Raw genomic sequence first — 20,245 nt, forward strand, 5'->3', positions numbered from 1 at the left:
ATGTGTNATATGTGGGCAGAACTGAAAAAGCGTGTGCGAGCAAGGAGGCCTACAAACCTGACTCAGTTACACCAGCTCTATCAGGAGGAATGGGCCAAAATTCACCCAACTTATTGTGGAAAGCTTGTGGAAGGCTCCCCGAAACATTTGACCCAAGTTAAACAATTTAAAGGCAATGCTACCAAACACCAATTGAGTGTATGTAAACTTCTGACCCACTGGGAATGTGATGAAAGAAACAAAAGCTGAAATAAATCATTCTCTCTACTATTATTCTGACATTTCACATCCGTAAATTAAAGTAGTGATCCTAACTGACCTAAGACAGGGAATTTTTACTCGGATTAAATGTCAGGAATTGTGAAAAACTGAGTTTAAATGTATTTGGCTAAGGTGTATGTAAACTTCCGACTTCAACTGTATGTGTTTGTCACTGTAAGTGAATTAATTGTATGGCTCATGCAGGATACACAGTTTCCATGACTAAGCAACGCTGTAATGGTTTTAAGCCCCTTTACTGTAGTAAACATACTTCAGTCTAATGACAACAAACATCTATGTCTGAGGTGGAAATGTCTTTCCTCCATCCACAGATCAGTGGTTAAACCAAAAACAGTTAAATATATTAAAGTGGAATGCCAATTCAATTAAAGTGGATGGTTTTGTTGCTTAAACCAAAGTTTCCATTTAGTTTTAAAAGTTACATTTAGACATTATGAAAGTCTTTGCAAGCCTTTTATTGCCCCTTCCAAGCATCTGACATGGTTTTCTTTTCAATCTCTTTTGCATAGAGAGACATTTGTACACTCTTATAAAAAAGGGTTCTTCAGCTGTCCCCATAGGAGAACCCTTTTTGATTCCTTGTAGAACCCTTTTTGTTTCCAGGTAAAACTACTTTGGGTTCCATGTAGAACCCTCTGAGGAAAAGGTTCTACATGGATCCCAAAAGGGTTCTACCTTGAACCTAAAAGGGTTCTTTAAAGGGTTATCCTATTGTGTGGACAGCCAAAGAACCATTTTAGGTTCTAGATATAGTGTAGGCTGGTCACAATTGTCTGTCCAGACATTAATTTCTGGTTGCAGCCATAGATATAAATGAGATGGAGAGTGCAGGTTCATGGACAAATAGTCAAAGTCAACATTTTCTTTCAACGGCTGTCCAATCTAGATTTGCTAGCTACATTTTTTGTGGAAGTCTTGCATATTGTATTAGTCTGTATTAAATGTGTGGGTTGTGCCTTTGACTGTGGCTGGCAGTGCTATGACTTTGATTCGATTAGTGTGACACGGGAGCGAGGTTGGACACCCCTCATATCCCTCAGCAGTAATCTGCCTCTTGAATAAACGCTGTAAGTGGCCTAGACTTTCTCCCCGCACCTGCTCCCTCACACAGCCAGCCAGCAAGCCAGAGACAGACCAGACCAGGGCTTTGTCTGTCTGTCTGTCTGTCTGTCTGTCTGTCTGTCTGTCTGTCTGTCTGTCTGTCTGTCTGTCTGTCTGTCTGTCTGTCTGTCTGTCTGTTCGTCTGTCTGGTCTGTCTTGTCTGTCTGTCTGTCTGTCTGTCTGTCTGTCTGTCTGTCTGTCTGTCTGTCTGTCTGTCTGTCAGTTAGTTAGTTGCAGGGACGAACACCAAGCAGCCAACAGGATATGGATAGGATATAGCCAACCAGCCACTATAGCAAGGATGTAGCTGCCCATTTGCAATCATACCCATCACAGATATTTTTTATATAAAAAAAATATATATTATTTTGTACTTTTTACCCCCTTTTCATGATATCCAATTGGTAGTTACAGTCTTGTCCCATCGCTGCAACTCCCGTACAGACTCGGGAGAGGTGAAGGTCGAGAGCATGCGTCCTCCGAAACACGACCCTGCCAAGCCGCACTGCTTCTTGACACGCTACTCGCTTAACCCGGATGCTAGCCACACAGCTGGCGACCGAGGTCAGCTTCCAGGTGCCCGGCCCTCCACAAGGAGTCGCTAGAGCTCAATGGGACAAGGAAATCCCAGCCCGCCAAACCTTCCCCTAACCCGGACGATGCTGGGTCAATTGTGCGCCGCCTCATGGGTCTCACGGTCATGGCAGGCTGTGACACAGCCTGGCATCGAACCCAGGGCTGTAGTGACACTTCAAGCGCTGCGGTTCAGTGCCTTGGCCACTTAGGAGGCAGATATTACAGAGTGTAGATACTGTAGGTCTAGCGCATCTCAATATGGAGTGGCAAATGTTACATACAGTATATACCGTTGTAAGGGATTTACATAATGTAGGCCTAAGTCTCAGGAACCTTGCTGTCTTACTGGTCCAATGGGAGATGTGATCCTATCCGCATACTGATGATGACTTGCTATTTATAATTCTGTGTGTTTGTCTTTGCATGTCTATGGATTGGGGAGGGAGGTGTGTGGGTGGGTGTGGGTGGGTGCTCAAGCGTGTGTCTCCTGTGTCCCTGGCTTGCATGAATGTGGGTGCACATGACAGATTATCAGTCTTGTCTTTCGTTGTTCACTGTCAGCAGTAATTGAAATGCATGCCACACATCTTCCCCCTGCTCGCTGACTAAAATGGACGCATGCTCATGAACAGGCCACAAGATGAGCTGTTTAATGAGATTTTAGCCTTTTCAGCTCCGTAGTATTCTAGGCCTACGAGTAAGACACGCAATATGATCTCTACTAGAATCCCTCCATTGAGTTTTTACTGGTTCACACTTTGCTCCGCATATCAAATCACCTCATCACAACCTGTTTGAAGTCTCGCTTCAGAAGCTAAGCGCTGCTTCAGAGTAAAGACATAACTAAAAGAAAGAGAAAAAAAATAGATGTTCAGGAGGAAGGAGTTTATACTTGCCTAGTTAAATAAAGCTAAAAAGATTTTTTAAATTATACACAATAGGAAAATGCACAATAAAAATGGCTGTCAAGTTCATTGAGTGCTACCCTTCTCATCTTTATACAGCATGATCACGATCAGGATCAATCATCCCTTTCCATGTCCTCTCAAAGTTGTTTGATTTGATATAAAGGTTTGCAATACTCCTCATGACAATGTCAAAATACTGTACCACATGCTGTTTACAACACTAAAGGAAAACAGACAAACTACTGCCTGACTACCACACAACTAGTGAGCTTCCTGGTAGGCAGATATCTATGTTCTTTCTCTGGAATTTTAAGATAAAAGTGAGGAAATAAACAAGTTAATAGAAACTTCTCTGAACTTTTCCCACCTGCTGTAGTCAGGAGTCATAAAAGATGCATGGATGCGATAACATCTCTTGCTCCAGTTCCCTGGAAAGACATCCAGGGCCAGGCCGAGGGAAGGGCTTTAACAGGGAACCTGTTTGCGAAATGTCAGAGAAGGCAAGCAGGCAGACCACTCAACCCCCATACCCCCTGTGTCTGCTTAACCCCCTCCTCAGATTCACCCCCACCTGCCTGGGGACTGGGACTGCAGACTGTACTCTAAGCTGTCTGGCACTCTTTTTTTCTGCATGTGTGTTTGTTTGTGTGTGTGCTCCATTGCTCTGCTATCACTTCTAGCAATGTTCACATGCCGCACTGCAGAGATTTCGACGTGTTTAGCATCTTTGTGCTGTTCTGTATTGGTGTTTGTTGAGGTTAATCCCAGCAAGCACATTTGATTTCTTGGAAGTTGTGGGAACGTAAATGTGTTGTTTCCCATTGGTTCTGGGAATGAAGCCATATGTTTCCTTACCGGTAAAACTGAATGTTTTTTTAAACGTTCTGAGAATGGAAGTGAACATTTTGCCTGTTCTGCGAACCTTAAAGGGAAATTTCTAAAAATGTCAACATCATATTAATCATCTCCAGCACCAGCACAACATCAACATATGGGGAAATTGAGCTTTTTATGTTTGTAGTAAAAAATATAAATAGTTTTTACGCCATTTTCACTTATGTTGATGTTGGGGTGGTGCTGGAGATGATGAATTTAGAAATGTCCCTTTTAGTTTTAGGTTGCAGGGAGTTTCTGAGAATGTTTTACTAGGGTTCCCTGAACATTTTCCTGGGAGATATTATTAACCTTCTGAGAATGGAAATTATAGGTTATTTGAAGGTAATTAAATAACATTCTGAGAACATGTTTCAATAAGACTTAATAACACTGCTATCTTAGTTTGGGTTAACTGTTTTGAACTCCAAGCACAGATAGGACACATGGAAATGTAATTGCTTAGGCATTAGTCATGCAAACACATTTCTTTTTTATTGTGGCACGGCGTCAGTGAGATTCAAACCTATGCTCTTCTGTTTTTTATCCATGGAATAAGTCCACTGCATCACCAGGATGGAGCTAGCATGCCATGTTGTTTTTTTTACTCATACAAAGCTGTTCAATTCGTCTATTCAAACAGAACGCATTTCAAAGGAAACAATCACTCTGATTAAAATCAGATGTGGCCAATTAGTGGGCGCGGCCAACACACCTGAACACACTTAAAAAATGTTTTAAATGTAATTTAGCAGACACTCTTATCCAGAGCGACTTACTTTTCGTTCTTAACAAGATAGAGGATAGAGAAAGTTTTGTTGATGCTGAGAATGCAATGTATATCTTTTTAAATAACATTCTTAGAACATTCTCTGAATGTTACTAAAGTTTTCTTGTGGTTTTTATGGAAAGTTTTCTTAACGTTCTTGGGACAAGAATAACTATTTGAGAACATTCCCAAAGTCAAACCAGTTGGAGAACACTCCCAGAACATTACCAAAATTGAAATTAAATATAACCATGTTTGAACTTTTAGGAAACATTACGTTAAACTATTGAAATAACAAGATTTTTTTTTGTGAAGTTCCTTTAATGTGCTGAGAATGTTCCAAAGCCAGAACACTATCCTGGCACCATTCCCAGAAAGTTGTGGGAAGGTTGTATGCAAAATAACCATAGGACAAACACACTCTCACCAAGCTCTAAGAAACATATGGTTCTCAGAACGTTATGTGCTAGCTGGGATGTATTTTACAGTCGCATCAGAAAGTTTTCACACCCCTTGACTTATTCCACAATTTGTTGTGTTACAGAATTTTTTTCTCACCCGTCCACACACAGTACCCCATAATGACAAAGTGAAAACATGTTTTTAGAAATGTTTGCAAATGTATTGAAAATGAAATACAGAATATCTCATTTACAGAAGTATTCCCACCCCTGAGACAATACATGTTAGAATCACCTTTTGTAGCAATTACAGCTGTGAGTCTTACAGTTGGATTATACAATATTTGCCCATTATTCTTTTCAAAATTCTTAAGCTCTGTCAAATTGGATGTTGATCATTGCTAGACAACCATTTTCAAGTTTTGCCATAGATTTTCAAGCAGATTTAAGTAAAAAATTTAACCTGGTCACTCAGTGGAAGGTGAATTCATCTCCCAGTGTCTAGTGGAAAGCAGATTGAACCATGTTTTCCTCTAGGATTTTGCCTGTGCTTAGCGCCATTCCATAAATGTTTTTATCCTGAAAAACAGTCCTTAATGATTACAACCATACCCATAACATGATGCAGCCACCACTATGCTTGAAAATATGGAGAGTGGTACTCAGTAATGTGTTGTATTGGATTTGCCCCTAACATAACACTTTGTATTCCGGACAAAAAGTGAATTGCTTTGCCACATATTTTGCAGTATTACTTTTGTGCCTTGTTGCAAACAGGATGCATCTTTTGGAATATTTTTTATTATTCCTTCTTTTCACTCTGTCAACTAGGTTAGTATTGTGAAGTAACTACAATGTTGTTAATCCATCCTCACTTTTCTCCTATCGCAGCTATTAAACTCTGTAACTGTTTTAAAGTCACCATTGGCCTCATGGTGAAATTCCTGAGCGGTTTCCTTCCTCTCCGGCAACTGAGTTATAAAGACAGCTTTATTTTTGTAGTGACAGGATGTATTGGTACACCATCCAACGTGTAATTAATAACTTCACCATGCACAAAGGGATATTCAATGTCTGCTTTTTAGATGTTTTAGCCATCTACAAATCGGTGCCCTTCTTTGCGAGGCATTGGAAAACCTCTCCTGGTCTTTGTGGTTGAATCTGTGTTTGAAATTCATTGCTCTGATGGACCTTACAGATAATTGTATGTGTGGGGTACAGTGATGAGGTAGTCATTTAAAAATCATGCTAAACGCTATTTGATTTGATTTGATTTATTGCACGAAGAGTGAGTCTATGCAACGTACTGTATTATGTGACTTGTTAAAGCACCTTTTTTTCCTGAACTCATTTAGGCTTGCCATAACAAGGGGTTTGAATACTTTGTAAAAATGCTGACATTATGGGGTATTGTGTATAGGCCAGCAACCCCAAAAATCTAAATGTAATACATTTTAAAGTTTCAGGCTGTAACACAACAACGTGAGGAAATAGTCAAGTGGTGTGAATACTTTCTGAAGGCACAGTACTGTATATGCAGGTATCAAAACAAATGTATTTGTCACATACGCCGAATACAACAGGTGTAGATTTTTACCTTGAAATACTTACTTACAAGCCCTTAACCAACAATGCAGTTTTAAGAAAATATAGTTATGAAAATATTTACTAAATTAAGTAAAAAAATTAAATCTAAAACATAAAGTAACACAATAAAATAACAATAATGAGGCTATATACAGGGGGAGTCAATATGCGGGGCTACAGGTTAGTCGAGGTAATTTGTACATGTAGTTAGGAGTAAAGTGACTATGCATACTGTAGATATTAAACTGCAAGTAGCAGCAGTGTAAAAACAAAGGGGGGKGGGGGGGGGGGGKGGTSAAKGCAAATAATCTGGKKGGCCWCTTGATTAATTGTTCAGCAGTTTTATGGCTTGGGGGTAGAAGCTGTTAAGGAGCTTTTTGGACCTAAACTTGGCGGTCTGGTACCGCTTGCATTGTGGTAGCAGAGAGAACAGTCTATGACATGGGTGACTGGGTTCTTTTACAATTTTTTGGGCCTTCCTCTGACACTGGGCACTACCCTCGGTAGCGCCTTAGGGTCAGATGCAGAGCAGTTGCCATACCAGCCGGTGATGCAACCGATCGGGATTCTCTCGATGGTGCAGCTGTAGAACTTTTTGCGGATCTGGGGACCCATGCCTTTCTTTTCAGTCTCCTGAGGGGAAAAGGCTTTGTCATGCCCTCTTCACGACTTTCTTGGTGTGTTTGTACCATGATAGTTTGTTAGTGATGTGGATACCAAGGAACTTGAAACTCTCGACACGCTCCACTACAGCCCCGTCGATGTGAATGGGGGCGTGTTCGGCCCTCCTTGTCCTGTAGACCACGATCATCTCCTTTGTCTTTGTCACGTTGAGGGAGAGGTTGTTGTCCTGGCACCACACTGCCAGTTCTCTGACCTCCTCCCTATAGGCTGTCTCATCGTTGTCGGTGATCAGGCCTACCATTGTTGTGTCATCAGCAAACTTAATGATGATGGTGTTAGGGTCGTGCTTGCCATGCAGTCGTGGGTGAAAAGGGAGTACAGGATGGGACTAAGCACACACCCCTGAGTCTGTCTCTTATACACATCTAGATGTGTATAAGAGACAGGTCCAGGATCCAGTTGCAGAGTTAGGTGGTCATTCTCAGGGTACTTAGCTTAGTGATGAACTTTGTGGGTGCTATGGTGTTGAACACTGAACTGTAGTCAATGAACAGCATTCTCACATAGGTGTTCCTTTTGTCCAAGTGGGAAAGGGCAGTGTGGATTGCGATTGAGATTACGTAATCTATGGATCTGTTGGGGCGGTATGCGAATTGGATTGGGTCTAGGGTTTCCGGGATGAAGGTGTTGATGTGAGCCATGACCCACCCTTTCAAACACTTCATGGCTACCGATGTGAGTGCTACAGGGCGGTAGTCATTTAGGCAGGTTACCTTCGCTTTCTTGGGCACAGGGACTATGGTGGTCTGCTTGAAACATGTAGGTATTACAGACTCGGTCAGGGAAAGGTTGAAAATGTCAGTGAAGACACTTGCCAGTTGGTCTGTGCATGCTCTGGGAACGTCCTGGTAATCCATCTGGCCCCGCGGCCTTGTGAATGTTGACCTGTTTAAAGGTCTTGCTCACATCGGCTATGGAGAGTGTGATCACACAGTCGTGCGGAAAAGCTGGTGCTCACATGCATGCTTTAGTGTTGCTTGCCTCGAAGCGAGCATAAGGGAAAGGGGGATACCTAGTCAGTTGTACCACTGAATGCATTCAACTGAAATGTGGCTTCTGCATTTAACCCAACCCCTCTGAATCAGAGAGGTGTGGGGGGGCTGCCACAATCAACATCCACGTCTTCAGCACCCGGGGAACAGTGGGTTAACTGCCTCGCTCAGGGGCAGAACAATTTTTACCTTGTCAGCTCAGGGATTCAATCCAGCATCCTTTCGGTTACTAGCCCAAAGCTCTAACCACTAGGCTACCTGCATTTAGCCCATCTGGTAGGCTTGCGTCACTGGGCTGCTCATGGCTGGGTTTCTCTTTGTAGTCCATAGTAGTTTGCAAGCTCTGCTACATCTTATAAGTGTTCGGATTAGTGTCCTGCTCCTTGAAAGCGATTCCTTGCTCAGAACATGAGAACATATGAAAGCTGGTGGTTCCTTTAAACATGAGTCATCAATATTCCCAGTTAAGAAGTTTTAGGTTGTAGTTATTATAGGAATTATAGGACTATTTCTCTCTATACCATTTGTCTTTCATATACCTTTGACTATTGGATGTTCTTATAGGCACTATAGTATTGCCAGCCTAATCTCGGGAGTTGAAAGGCTTGAAGTCATAAACAGCGCTGTGCACCAGGCAGCCCAAACTGCTGCATATACCCTGACTCTGCTTGCACTGAACGCTAGAGAAGTGACACAATTTCCCTAGTTAATATTGCCTGCTAACATGAATTTCTTTTAACTAAATATGCAGGTTTAAAAAAATATACTTGTGTATTTATTTTAAGAAAGGCTTTGATGTTTATGGTTCGGTACATTAGTGCAACGATTGTGCTTTTTCCGCGAATGCGCTTTTGTTAAATCATCACCCGTTTGGCGAAGTTGAAGTAGGCTGTGATTCGATGATAAATTAACAGGCACCGCATTGATTATATGCAACGCAGGACAAGCTAGTTAGACTAGTAATATCATCAACCATGTGTAGTTAACTAGTGATTGTGTGATGATTGATTGTCTGTTATAAGATAAGTTTAATGCTAGCTAGCAACTTACCTTGGCTCCTTGCAGCCACAAGGTTCTTTTGATGCTGCACTCGCGTAACAGGTGGTCAGCCTGACACGCAGTTTCCTCGTGGATTGCAATGTAATCGGCATCCAAAAATGCAGATTACCGATTGTTATGAAAACTTGAAATCGGCCCTAATTAATCGGCCATGCTGATTAATCGGTCGACCTCTAGTACGTACAGTCACTGTAGGGATGACGTTGTCAATGCACTTATTGATGAAGGCAGTGACTGAGGTGGTATACTCCTCAATGCCATTGGATGAATCCCGGAACATATTCCAGTCTGTGCCAGCTAAACAGTCCTGTAGAGTAGCATCCGCGTCATCTGACCACTTCCGTATTGAGCGAGTCACTTCCTGCTTTAGTTGTTGCTTGTAAGCAGGATTCAGCAGGAGCTTTGTACGCATCTCTGTGTGTGGTGTTATGGTGGTCCAGAGTTTTTTTCCCTCTGTATGCATATTTGACATGCTGGTAGAAATGAGGTTAAACAGATTCAAGTTTGCCAGCATTAAAGTCCCCGGACAGTAGGAGCGCCGCTTTTGGATGAGCATTTTCTGGTTTGCCTTATACAGCTGGTTGAGTGCAGTCTTAGTGCCAGCGTCGGTTTGTGGTGGTAAATAGACGGCTACGAAAAATATAGATGAAAACTCTCTTGGTAGATGGTGTGGTCTACAGCTTACTCTACCTCAGGCGAGCAATACCTCGAGATTACCTTAATATTAGACATTGCGCACCAGCTGTTATTGACAAATAGACACACACCCCCACACCTCGTCTTACCGGATGTAGTTGTTCTGTCCTGTCGATGCACGGAAAACCCAGCCAACTGTATATCATCTGTCGTTGTTCAGCCACATATTACAGTTTTTAATGTCCTGTTGGTACGTAGGATAGTCTCAAACGGAGCTCATCCAGTTTATTCTCCAGTGATTGCACATTGGCCAATAGAACGGATGGTGGAGGCGGGTCACTGTCGAATTCTCACAAGGCACCCTGATCTGTGTCTACTGTATTTCCTTCTTTTCTTCATGCGAATAACAGGGATTATGGCCTTGTCCAGGAAACAACATTATATCCTTCGTGTCAGACTCATTAAAGAAATAATCTTCGTCCAGTTCGAGGTGAGTGATCGCTTTTCAGAAATCCAGAATCTCTTGTCGGTCATAAGAGACTGTAGCATCAACATTATGTACAAAATAAGTTACAAACAATGCAAAAACACAAAATAACACAATTGATTAGGAGTCTGTAAAACGGCAGCCAACCCCTACGGCGCCATTCTTCTATTAGTAACTGCCAAAATAAAGGTAACACCAACATAAAGTGTCTTAGTAGGGCGTTAGGCCACCATGAGCGAGAACAGCTTCAATGCACCTTGGCATATATTTTACAAGTGTCTGGAATTCTATTGGAGGGATGCGACACCATTCTTCCACTAGAAATTCCATGATTTGGTGTATTGTTGATGGTGGTGGAGAACGCTGTCTCAGGCGCCGCTCCAGAATCTCCCATAAGTGTTCAATTAGGTAGGGATCTGGTGACTGAGACGGCGTTGTCATATGGTTTACATTGTTTTCATGCTTATCAAACCATTCAATGATCACTCGTGCCCTGTGGATGGGGGCATTGTCATCTCATGGGGCATAGCCATGGTAACCAAAATAATGGCCAAAATAATGGCCTGCCCAGCATTTTTATACATGACCCTAAGCATGGTGGGATGTTAATTGCTTAATTAACTCAGGAACCATACCTTTGTGGAAGCATCTGCTTTTAATACACTTTGTATCCCTCATTTACACACGTGTTTTTGGCAGTTACCTGTATATGTCATCTGGTTGTTTTTATATATGAGTCTTTGGAATGGCCCGTTCTCCAGTGTAGTTTTCACCTCCATGCTCTTTGAGTTGATCCCACTGTGTCCTTTAACATAATCAATATCTCTGTTCTATGACTGAGCTCATCTCTATTCTCTCTGGTTAAGCTCTTCTCTGGCTGTAGTCTGACAGAGACTGGTCTGATGTGTTGCTCAGAGACAGTCAGAGAGAGGGGGAGAGGTGATATGTGATAACCAGTGGGCTGCCTCCTCCACCTCTGGGGTCCTGAGGGCCCTAGGCCATGTGATGGCATGTAGGTCAGTGTAATGAACTGGTGGTAACAATGAGATATCATCCTCTCTCTTTCTTATTACTGTGGGTTCTAGGGAAGCAGAGGGGCCTGCACAGCTATTTTTAGATCCTTAAGAGATTGATTACTCCACAGGTTACAGAGACCAGTAGCAATCCATTAAGGACCATTTTCAGTTTATCAGATACAATGACCATCACAGTTGTGCTGTTTTGCTGTATGAACAAAATACAGAAAGAATAAAATAAATGTATGGAAATATAGTTTGTATGTACTGTGGATAAAACCCTAAACATGTCCTCTCCTCTGTCTTACGTCTGTGTAGGTGAGCACCTTCGGATCTGTCCCCAGGGGTACACCTGCTGTACCAGTGCCATGGAGGAGACCCTGTCCAACCTGAGTCGCAGGGAGTTTGAGGGCCTGGTCAGAGAGGCTGGACGCTCGCTACAGGCCTCTCTCAATGCACAGTACAGGAGCTTCGACAGTGAGTAGCAGCCTCCCAGAACGCATACACTCCTCTATGCTGACAATACAAACACGCACGCACACACACACGTATTTGCGTGTGATCTTTGAGTTCAAGACCTGGATGCCCTTGATGATGTCCTTGACTTGTTCTGAGAATTTTAAAGACTGCAATCTTTAACACATCACTGATAAACTCTATTTATAAACTAATCAATATAGTCCTGAGGCTCCAGCTACAGGACCAGTGTGGCCCAAAGGATATGGTGCCCCGATGACAGCAGCTGATAACGCCTGAAACACGGTTGTTTTCTCAGGGAAATAAATCCCCCACAAGTAATCTGGACCTCCATCCATCCATCTGATTAACATAAAATTAGAACAGGAACTGGGGATGATGGCATGGAGTCATATTTCCTGCTTTGATGGGCCCTAGCTGTCATCAGAGTGGCATAGACAGAGAGCAGTAGACACAGAGACAGGGAGGAGATTGCGGGCGGTTGGGAGAGTGAGTTATGATTGGTTGTGGTAATGAGTCATGGAACCTAGCAGACACCGTCTGACAGGTTGGTGGGGATGGGGGGAGCAGGGAGCCCTCCCTCTATCTCTCCTCCTCCTATCCACTGCCACAGGCTGAGATGCTGGCAATGCTAATGGACATTTGAAAGAATTTAAAAAAGAAGGAAAGAGGAGAGGGTATGGTGGTATGAGTCAGGCAGTGTTTGTCAGATGGGGAGTTCCAGTTCCTTTTTCTCCTGCTTTCTGCACTTTCTGGACTGCTGGGCTGCTCTGATTTACGCAGCGAGATGAAATACGTGTGACTGATGTGGCAGAGTTAGCCTAGCAACAGGAGGAAGGTTTGGGCCACACAACAACACGGACACTATCACACACACAGGGGCTGGGCTGGCAGAACAGTATAGAGCTAGTCCAGCTGCATACAGTACAGCTCCCTCACCCCAAAACCCACAACCCCTTTTCATCCCCTCAACATCAGGAGGTTACAACCACAGAGACAGCGGAAAGTCAGATGTTGATGAGGAGGAAGCAACGCATCAAAGAGGAATGAGCAGGAGAGCTATAGCTACATGAAGCAGCGATAGAGAGAGGAGGAAATTGAAGTGTGCAGGGGATGTTTCAAGCCCATTTGATATGACTGCAGCTGTGTCGGATCAGCAGTAGAGGACAGGAGTAGTAGCAGTAGGAGCAGTAGAAACAGAAGGAACAGAAGGACGCGGAGAGCAGTGACGGTAAGAGCTACATGGCCATCTGGTTGTGTTCAGGGTTGTCGGGCGTGGGCCCTGGACTCGCTCAAATAAATGCAGGTTTTTACTGCATCTCCACAGCAGCAGCAGCACTCCCAGGCCCCACCCTGGCCCTCCCCTCTCCTCCAGCATGCAAACCTCAGATTAGAGGGAGAGTCAGAGGCAGTCTGCCCATCTTAACCCTCTTTCTATAGGGGTCAGCTCCAGCAGCAGGCAGCAGCAGCAGCCCAGTCAGTGTGTCAGCAGAATGGGAGGATACAGAGATGTATTACATTTCCCACTGACACTGTAACTCTCAACATATGCCGCTTTATTGCAAGGCTCAATAAGGAGGTATATGGGGCAATGACATTGTCCCTTGTTGATTTTGTTGTTTTGTTTTTCTCTTCTCCTCTCACTATACACTCTTTGAAAAAAGGTGCTATCTAGAACCTTAAAGGGAACCAAAAGAGTTCTACCTGGAACCAAGAAGGGTTCTTCAAAGGGTTTTCCTATGGGGACAGCCGAAGAACCCTTTTTGCTTCCAGGTAGAACCCTTTTTTGTTCCGGGTAGAACCCTTTTTTGGTTCCGGGTAGAACCCCTTTGGTTTCCATGTAGAACCCTTTCCACAGAGGGTTCTACATTAAACCTAAAAGGGTTCTACCTGGAACCAAAAAGGGTTCTCCTATGGGGACAGCCGAATAACCCTTTTGGAACACTTTTTTCTAAGAGTGTACCCGCACAGTGCTGTGAACTGAACTGCAGCTGAAAAAGTGCTCTACAGTTCTACAGATAAATTCACAGGTTCTAACAGTGTCTATAGCTCATTTGTCAGGAAAGCTAGAGCACTCCTCCTTGTATGTCACAATCAGGGCCCTAGTCTTTTGGGGGCCTCAAGCAAAACCTTGCGGGCAAAACATTTTAGTGGCCTCCCTTTTGAAGGTGGAGAGGAAACATTTTTTGAGTAAATTTCCTGCAATTCTACACATTTTGTCATGGGGCTCAGAGAAAATGTTGCAGTTTTAAAACAAGTTTGCTGCTATTCTACATATTATGCCATGGGGTGGAGAGACACTTTAGCCGTTTTCAAGCAAATTTATGCCAAGTTAATATGATATCTGAGTAAGAGTGACAAACAAAATCAATGGGTGCCCCCTGGAAGTCAGGGCCCCTGGGAACGTGCCCTTTGTGCCTGGTCGATATTCGACTATGATTACTACCACGATTACTACAAGTTACTACAAGATAGCTGGCTAGATTTTTTTTATTTTATTTTTTATTTTTATTTTTATTTCACCTTTATTTAACCAGGTAGGCTAGTTGAGAACAAGTTCTCATTCGGTCTCTTATACACATCTAGATGTGTATAAGAGACAGGGTTTAAAACAAGTTACTACAAGATAGCTGGCTAGATTTTTTTTATTTTATTTTTTATTTTTATTTTTATTTCACCTTTATTTAACCAGGTAGGCTAGTTGAGAACAAGTTCTCATTTGCAACTGCGACCTGGCCAAGATCTGTCTCTTATACACATCTAGATGTGTATAAGAGACAGGGGTGAGGTAGGTAAATTGGGTGGGTAGTTTACAGATGGACTATGTACAGCTGCAGCGATCGGTTAGCTGCTCGGATAGCAGATTTTTAAAGTTGTTGAGGGAGATGAAAGTCTCCAACTTCAGAGATTTTTGCAATTCGTTCCAGTCGCAGGCAGCAGAGAACTGGAAGGAAAGGCGTCCAAATGAGGTTTTGGCTTTAGGGATGATCAGTGAGATACACCTGCTGGAGCGCGTGTTGCGGGTGGGTGTAGCCATCGTGACCAGTGAACTGAGATAAGGCGGCACTTTACCTAGCATAGCCTTGTAGATGACCTGGAGCCAGTGGGTCTGACGACGAACATGTAGCGAGGGCCAGCCGACTAGGGCATACAGGTCGCAGTGGTGGGTCGTATAAGGTGCTTTAGTAACAAAACGRATGGCACTGTGATAAACTGCATCCAGTTTGCTGAGTAGAGTATTGGAAGCTATTTTGTAGATGACATTGCCGAAGTCGAGGATCGGTAGGATAGTCAGTTTTACTAGGGTAAGTTTGGCGGCGTGAGTGAAGGAGGCTTTGTTGCGGAATAGAAAGCCGATTCTTGATTTGATTTTGGATTGGAGATGTTTGATATGAGTCTGGAAGGAGAGTTTGCAGTCTAGCCAGACACCTAGGTACTTATAGATGTCCACATATTCTAGGTCGGAACCGTCCAGGGTGGTGATGCTAGTCGGGCGTGCGGGTGCAGGCAGCGAACGGTTGATTAATTTACCTATCTAAAAAATGGTAGCTGACATGGGCTAATTGATTGACTGTCAGTGACTACCATAACAAGAGAAAAACTGCTGATGCTATACTATTCTAAATGCTATACTATTCTAACTCTCAACAGTAAGTTGAGACCCTGACTGAGTTCCTAAAATATACAGTACCAGTCAAAAGTTTGGACACACCTACTCATTCAAAGGTTTTTCTTTATTTGGACTATTTTCTACTATTGTAGAATAATAGCGACGACATCAAAACTATGAAATAACACATATGGAATCATGTAGTAACAAACAAAGTGTTAAACAAATCAAAATATATTTTATATTTGAGATTCTTCAAAGTAGCCACCCTTTGCCTTGATGACAGCTTTGCACACTCTTAGCATTCTCTCAACCAGCTTCACCAGCAGCCACCATTAACTGGCCAGCTTCATCTGGAATGCTTTTCCAATAGACTTGAAGGAGTTCACACATATTGTTGGCTGCTTTTTCTTCACTCTGCAGTCCAAATCATCCCAAACCATCTCAATTGGTTTGAGGTCTGGGGATTGTGGAGGTCAAGCCATCTGATGCAGCACTCCATCACTCTCCTTCTTGGTCAAATAGCCCTTACACAGCCTGAAGGTGTGTTGGGTCATTGTCCTGTTGAAAAACAAATGATAGTCCCACTAAGCGCAAACCAGATGGGATGACGTATCGCTGCAGAATGCGATGGTAGCCTTTGCTTGTTAAGTGTGCCTTGAATTCTAAATAAATCACAGACAATATCACTAGCAAAGCACGCCCACACCATCACACTTCCTCCTCCATGCTTCACGGTGGGAACCACACATGTGTGTGTGTGTGTGTGTGTGTGTGTGTGTGTGTGTGTGTGTGTGTGTGTGTGTGTGTGTGTGTCAGAGAGGGAAAGATAGATTTTTGGTCTTGGTCTACTGGTCACATTAGACTCAACAGAGAGGATATCCTGTAGTTTTAATGAAACACACACCTGCATCTCCAGCCAGGCGCAGGTGACCATGCGTGTGAATGAGCCTGATCACCCTTTTGTAGACTAGACCAAAGAGCTTTGGAGGCCTGTCTCTTTCATAATCTCTTCCGTGTTTGATTGGTCGGTTGCCTCAAGTTCCTCAAGTAAAGAAATGTATCTCACTCTACGCTCCCTAGGCCCTGTTTGTGGTCTGGCAAAGGCATTGATAGGTGCTGCTCCTGTCCTATAAATACAACTGACTAGTCCAGTATTTGACTCCTCGTCCCTCTCTCCTCTCTCCTCAGCATACTTCACAGACCTCCTGAATAGCTCAGAGCGCTCCCTCCAGGAGTCCTTCCTGGCCAAACTGAGCTCCCTCTACTCCAAGAACGCCCCTGTGTTCCAGGACCTGTACACTGACCTGCGTCGCTACTACCGTGGCTCCGCTGTCAACCTGGAGGAGACGCTCAACGACTTCTGGGCACGGCTGCTGGAGCACCTGTTCAAGGCCTCCGCCCTCCCACAGTACACTCTCACTGATGACTATCTGGAGTGTGTCGCCAAGCAGACGGAGACCCTGCGGCCCTTTGGGGATGTTCCCCGCGACCTCAAGTCCAAGGTCACTCGGGCCTTGGTGGCGGCGCGGTCATTCGTCCAGGGCCTGACCGTCAGTGGAGAGGTGGTCCGCAAAGTCTCCCAGGTACTATTGTTGTAGAGACCTGTGCTGTTTCACGTGCTGTTGCCTCTGATAAACATGGCTGTGCTTTTTATACCTGAGATTATCACCTCACATCTGCCACACCGTTAACCATTAACCACCTTAACACACATTACTCACATCCTACAGCACACACTGAAACCCTCTCAACCAGTTCAAATTGGGATTTTTACGAGTTAGTGTCTTGTGTAAATGTGTCACAAAAAAGTAAAGTCCCTGGATGAGACTATGTAATTTTCACCCACAGGTAATGTTTAACCTTGGTTACCCTGGTGAAAACATATGAATACTGTGGATAGATAAAGCACACTAGGGGCTTGTCTCAGTAGGGGCGTGTCTCAGTAGGGGCATGTCTCAGTAGGGGCGTGTCTCAGTAGGGGCTTGTCTCAGTAGGGGCGTGTCTCAGTAGGGGCNGTCTCAGTAGGGGCGTGTCTCAGTAGGGGCTTGTCTCAGTAGGGGCGTGTCTCAGTAGGGGCATGTCTCAGTAGGGGCGTGTCTCAGTAGGGGCATGTCTCAGTAGTGGCATGTCTCAGTAAGGGTGTGTAAAAGGCTGCTGTGCATTGCCTGTAGCACTCCCTTCTATAGCCATGAAATGCTTTGAAAGGCTGGTCATGGCTCACATCAACACCATCCTCCCAGACACTCTGGACCCACTACAATTTGCATACCGCCCCAACTCATCCACAGAGGAGGCAATCTCTATTGCACTCCACACTGCCCTCACCCACCTGGACAAAATGAATACCTATGTAAGAATGCTGTTCATTGACTACAGCTCAGCTACCTCAATTACCTCGTACCCCTGTACATCGACTCGGTACTGGTACTCCTTATATAAATGGGGGAAAAATGGATAAATATGCACATTGAACTTATCAGGTGCAGGACAAAAAGCATTTCACGACTAAGATCCAACTCGGATCAAAACGTAGTGTTTATTGTGCGTCTGATTAAATCACCATGGGAGCATACCGGAGTTGCGGACATTCCTCTTTCCTACTCCCTATATATATGGACATTTTATTTTTATTCCATATTGTTATTCGTTATTCACTGCATATTTATTCCTCGTACCACTATTTTGTAAAAAAATACAATCTTGATCTTTAACTCTGCATTGTTGGAAAAGGACCCCTAAGTAAGCATTTCACTGTTAGTCTATACCTGTTGTTTATGAAGCATGAGAAAAATAAAATATGTTTTTATTTGTCTGAGAGGCAGATGAATAATGTAGCTAGGCTAGCTTAACATCTGTTCCCCATCAGAAGTGAATAACAGAGAGGTCTGGCCTTCCTGTCCCTGTTCCTACAGCCACTGTCTACTTGCTGAATACTTGGACATTCTACTTTTTCTCTTCAACCATAAGTAGGGTAACAGTGGGACACTTCTCTGTCTCAGCAGTGGATGTATGCCATTTTTTGATGCTCTTGGTGGTATAAAGAGTTTCAAAAGGGGATTCCTGGCACACTCTTGGAGAGAGGAAGGAGCCTTTGAGACTATGTAATGAGTGAGGTTTTAAGGTTTTAAGTTAATGTGCATGTTACATTTCTATGAAAGTACTTTAAGTCTACACGTGTAATGTCATGTCTACTGTGTAATCTGTTGTGTTTTTTAAAGTGGATTGATGTGTATTTGTGCGTTACATATCGAACATACACAAGCTGTTTACACAAACACCACAGAGGCCAATAGCTACTTGCAGGAATCCAGTGGACTTTCACTCCCTTCTTGCTAAAAATAACCACCATTTCAAACCACTCTTTATGTTGGCACAAAGAGGCCAGAGTCTGGCCCATTTAAATACAGACTGTGTTTCCAGTACATGATACCACACGCTTTACCACCTTTGAATAGAACACATGGAGAGGGAGATATAGAGGAGGAGGTATAGATAGATCGATGAACGTGAGTGTATGAGAGAGAGAGTTTGAGTAAAGTGAGAGGATCTGAGTGAGAGGATCTGAGAGAGAGGATCTGAGTGAGAGGATCTGAGAGAGAGAGAGAGAGAGGATCTGATGTTAGAGGATCTGAGAGAAGAGAGCCGAGAGAGAGAGAGAGAGAGAGAGAGAGAGAGAGAGAGAGAGAGAGAGAGAGAGAGAGAGAGAGAGAGAGAGAGAGAGAGCATGCAGATGGAAGAATTCCTTTGAGCTATGGTTGATTATTGTCATTACTGCCAGTGATGGTGGCTGCTGTAACAGTGAGGCATCATGGGCGTCTGTCCCATCATTGATCTTAATTTAGCAGCCACCAATAACTGGCCTCTGCTCTGCTCCACTCCCCTTCCTGTTGTGTCACACTGTAGGAGATCTCACACGGGGATGTCACAATCAATCGGTGACTGTCGGACGTGTTAGGATGCCGGCTGTCTGTTTACATTAAGCCCTGTTGATGTGTCCCTGTGAAGTCTGGCAATACAAGGACCGGTTGTAATGATGCCTCTTTAATCTTGTTATCTGATCAGTTTGCTTGTAAAGTTCTTAATGGTGTCAAACTCTAGACATCCACATTAAGGAGCTAAATTTGAAACTGCAATCTGGGAAAATGACATGTTCCTTCTCTGAATGCGTGATTGTCCTTGGAAATGATGGCCGACTCTTCTGACCACAAACATCTTCACAACATAGACCTACATATCCACTTCTTTATCCACTATCTAACCACGGTCATGTGTTAGCTGCATGGTAGTGTTGCCCTTCCATATCGCACAATACTCTTAATCATAATCAATACATGATAATCAAGAATATAATACATATTATAACCACAAATGCAATGAGGGTGAACTTCTGTCTCTGTATTGGAGATGGTGTACAAAATGGCAGTGCTGGAGGGAACCAGTCAGTACATCAGGGGAGGAAAGATGTCTCTAAGTGAGCTTTACTGGGCTTTTCATCGGTCTTCGCACTGACAAGTGTAACGGCCTCTATCGCTGGAGCACAGATATGCTCAGTTGACTTGATACATATAGAGACCTAAGAAGTAGCAAAGAACAACTCTCTACTCTACACAGGCGCCAGTCATCATGCCTGAGTGAAAATAGAATACAGAATAGCAGTTATTTTACAAAACATAACCTTCCCATTCCAACTCGCTGTATTACTCATAACTCCTCATAATTGAAGTCAAAATTGAAAAGATGCAAAGCTCATTGATGATGATGATGATGATGATGATGATGATGAT

At 43.5% G+C, this 20,245-nt stretch overlaps 1 protein-coding gene across 1 annotated transcript in view; it reads left to right on the forward strand.

The window, feature by feature from the left end:
- The window catches only part of LOC111972178 (glypican-1-like), an 89,451-nt gene that overhangs the window by 57,114 nt on the left and 12,092 nt on the right, over nt 1-20,245 (forward strand). Inside the window, 2 exon segments of the mRNA XM_023999072.2 lie at nt 11,690-11,848; nt 16,650-17,044. Of these exon segments, the coding sequence (XP_023854840.1) occupies nt 11,690-11,848; nt 16,650-17,044 (554 nt within the window).

Source organism: Salvelinus sp. IW2-2015, linkage group LG13, assembly GCF_002910315.2.
Source record: "Salvelinus sp. IW2-2015 linkage group LG13, ASM291031v2, whole genome shotgun sequence".
Taxonomy (NCBI): domain Eukaryota; kingdom Metazoa; phylum Chordata; class Actinopteri; order Salmoniformes; family Salmonidae; genus Salvelinus; species Salvelinus sp. IW2-2015.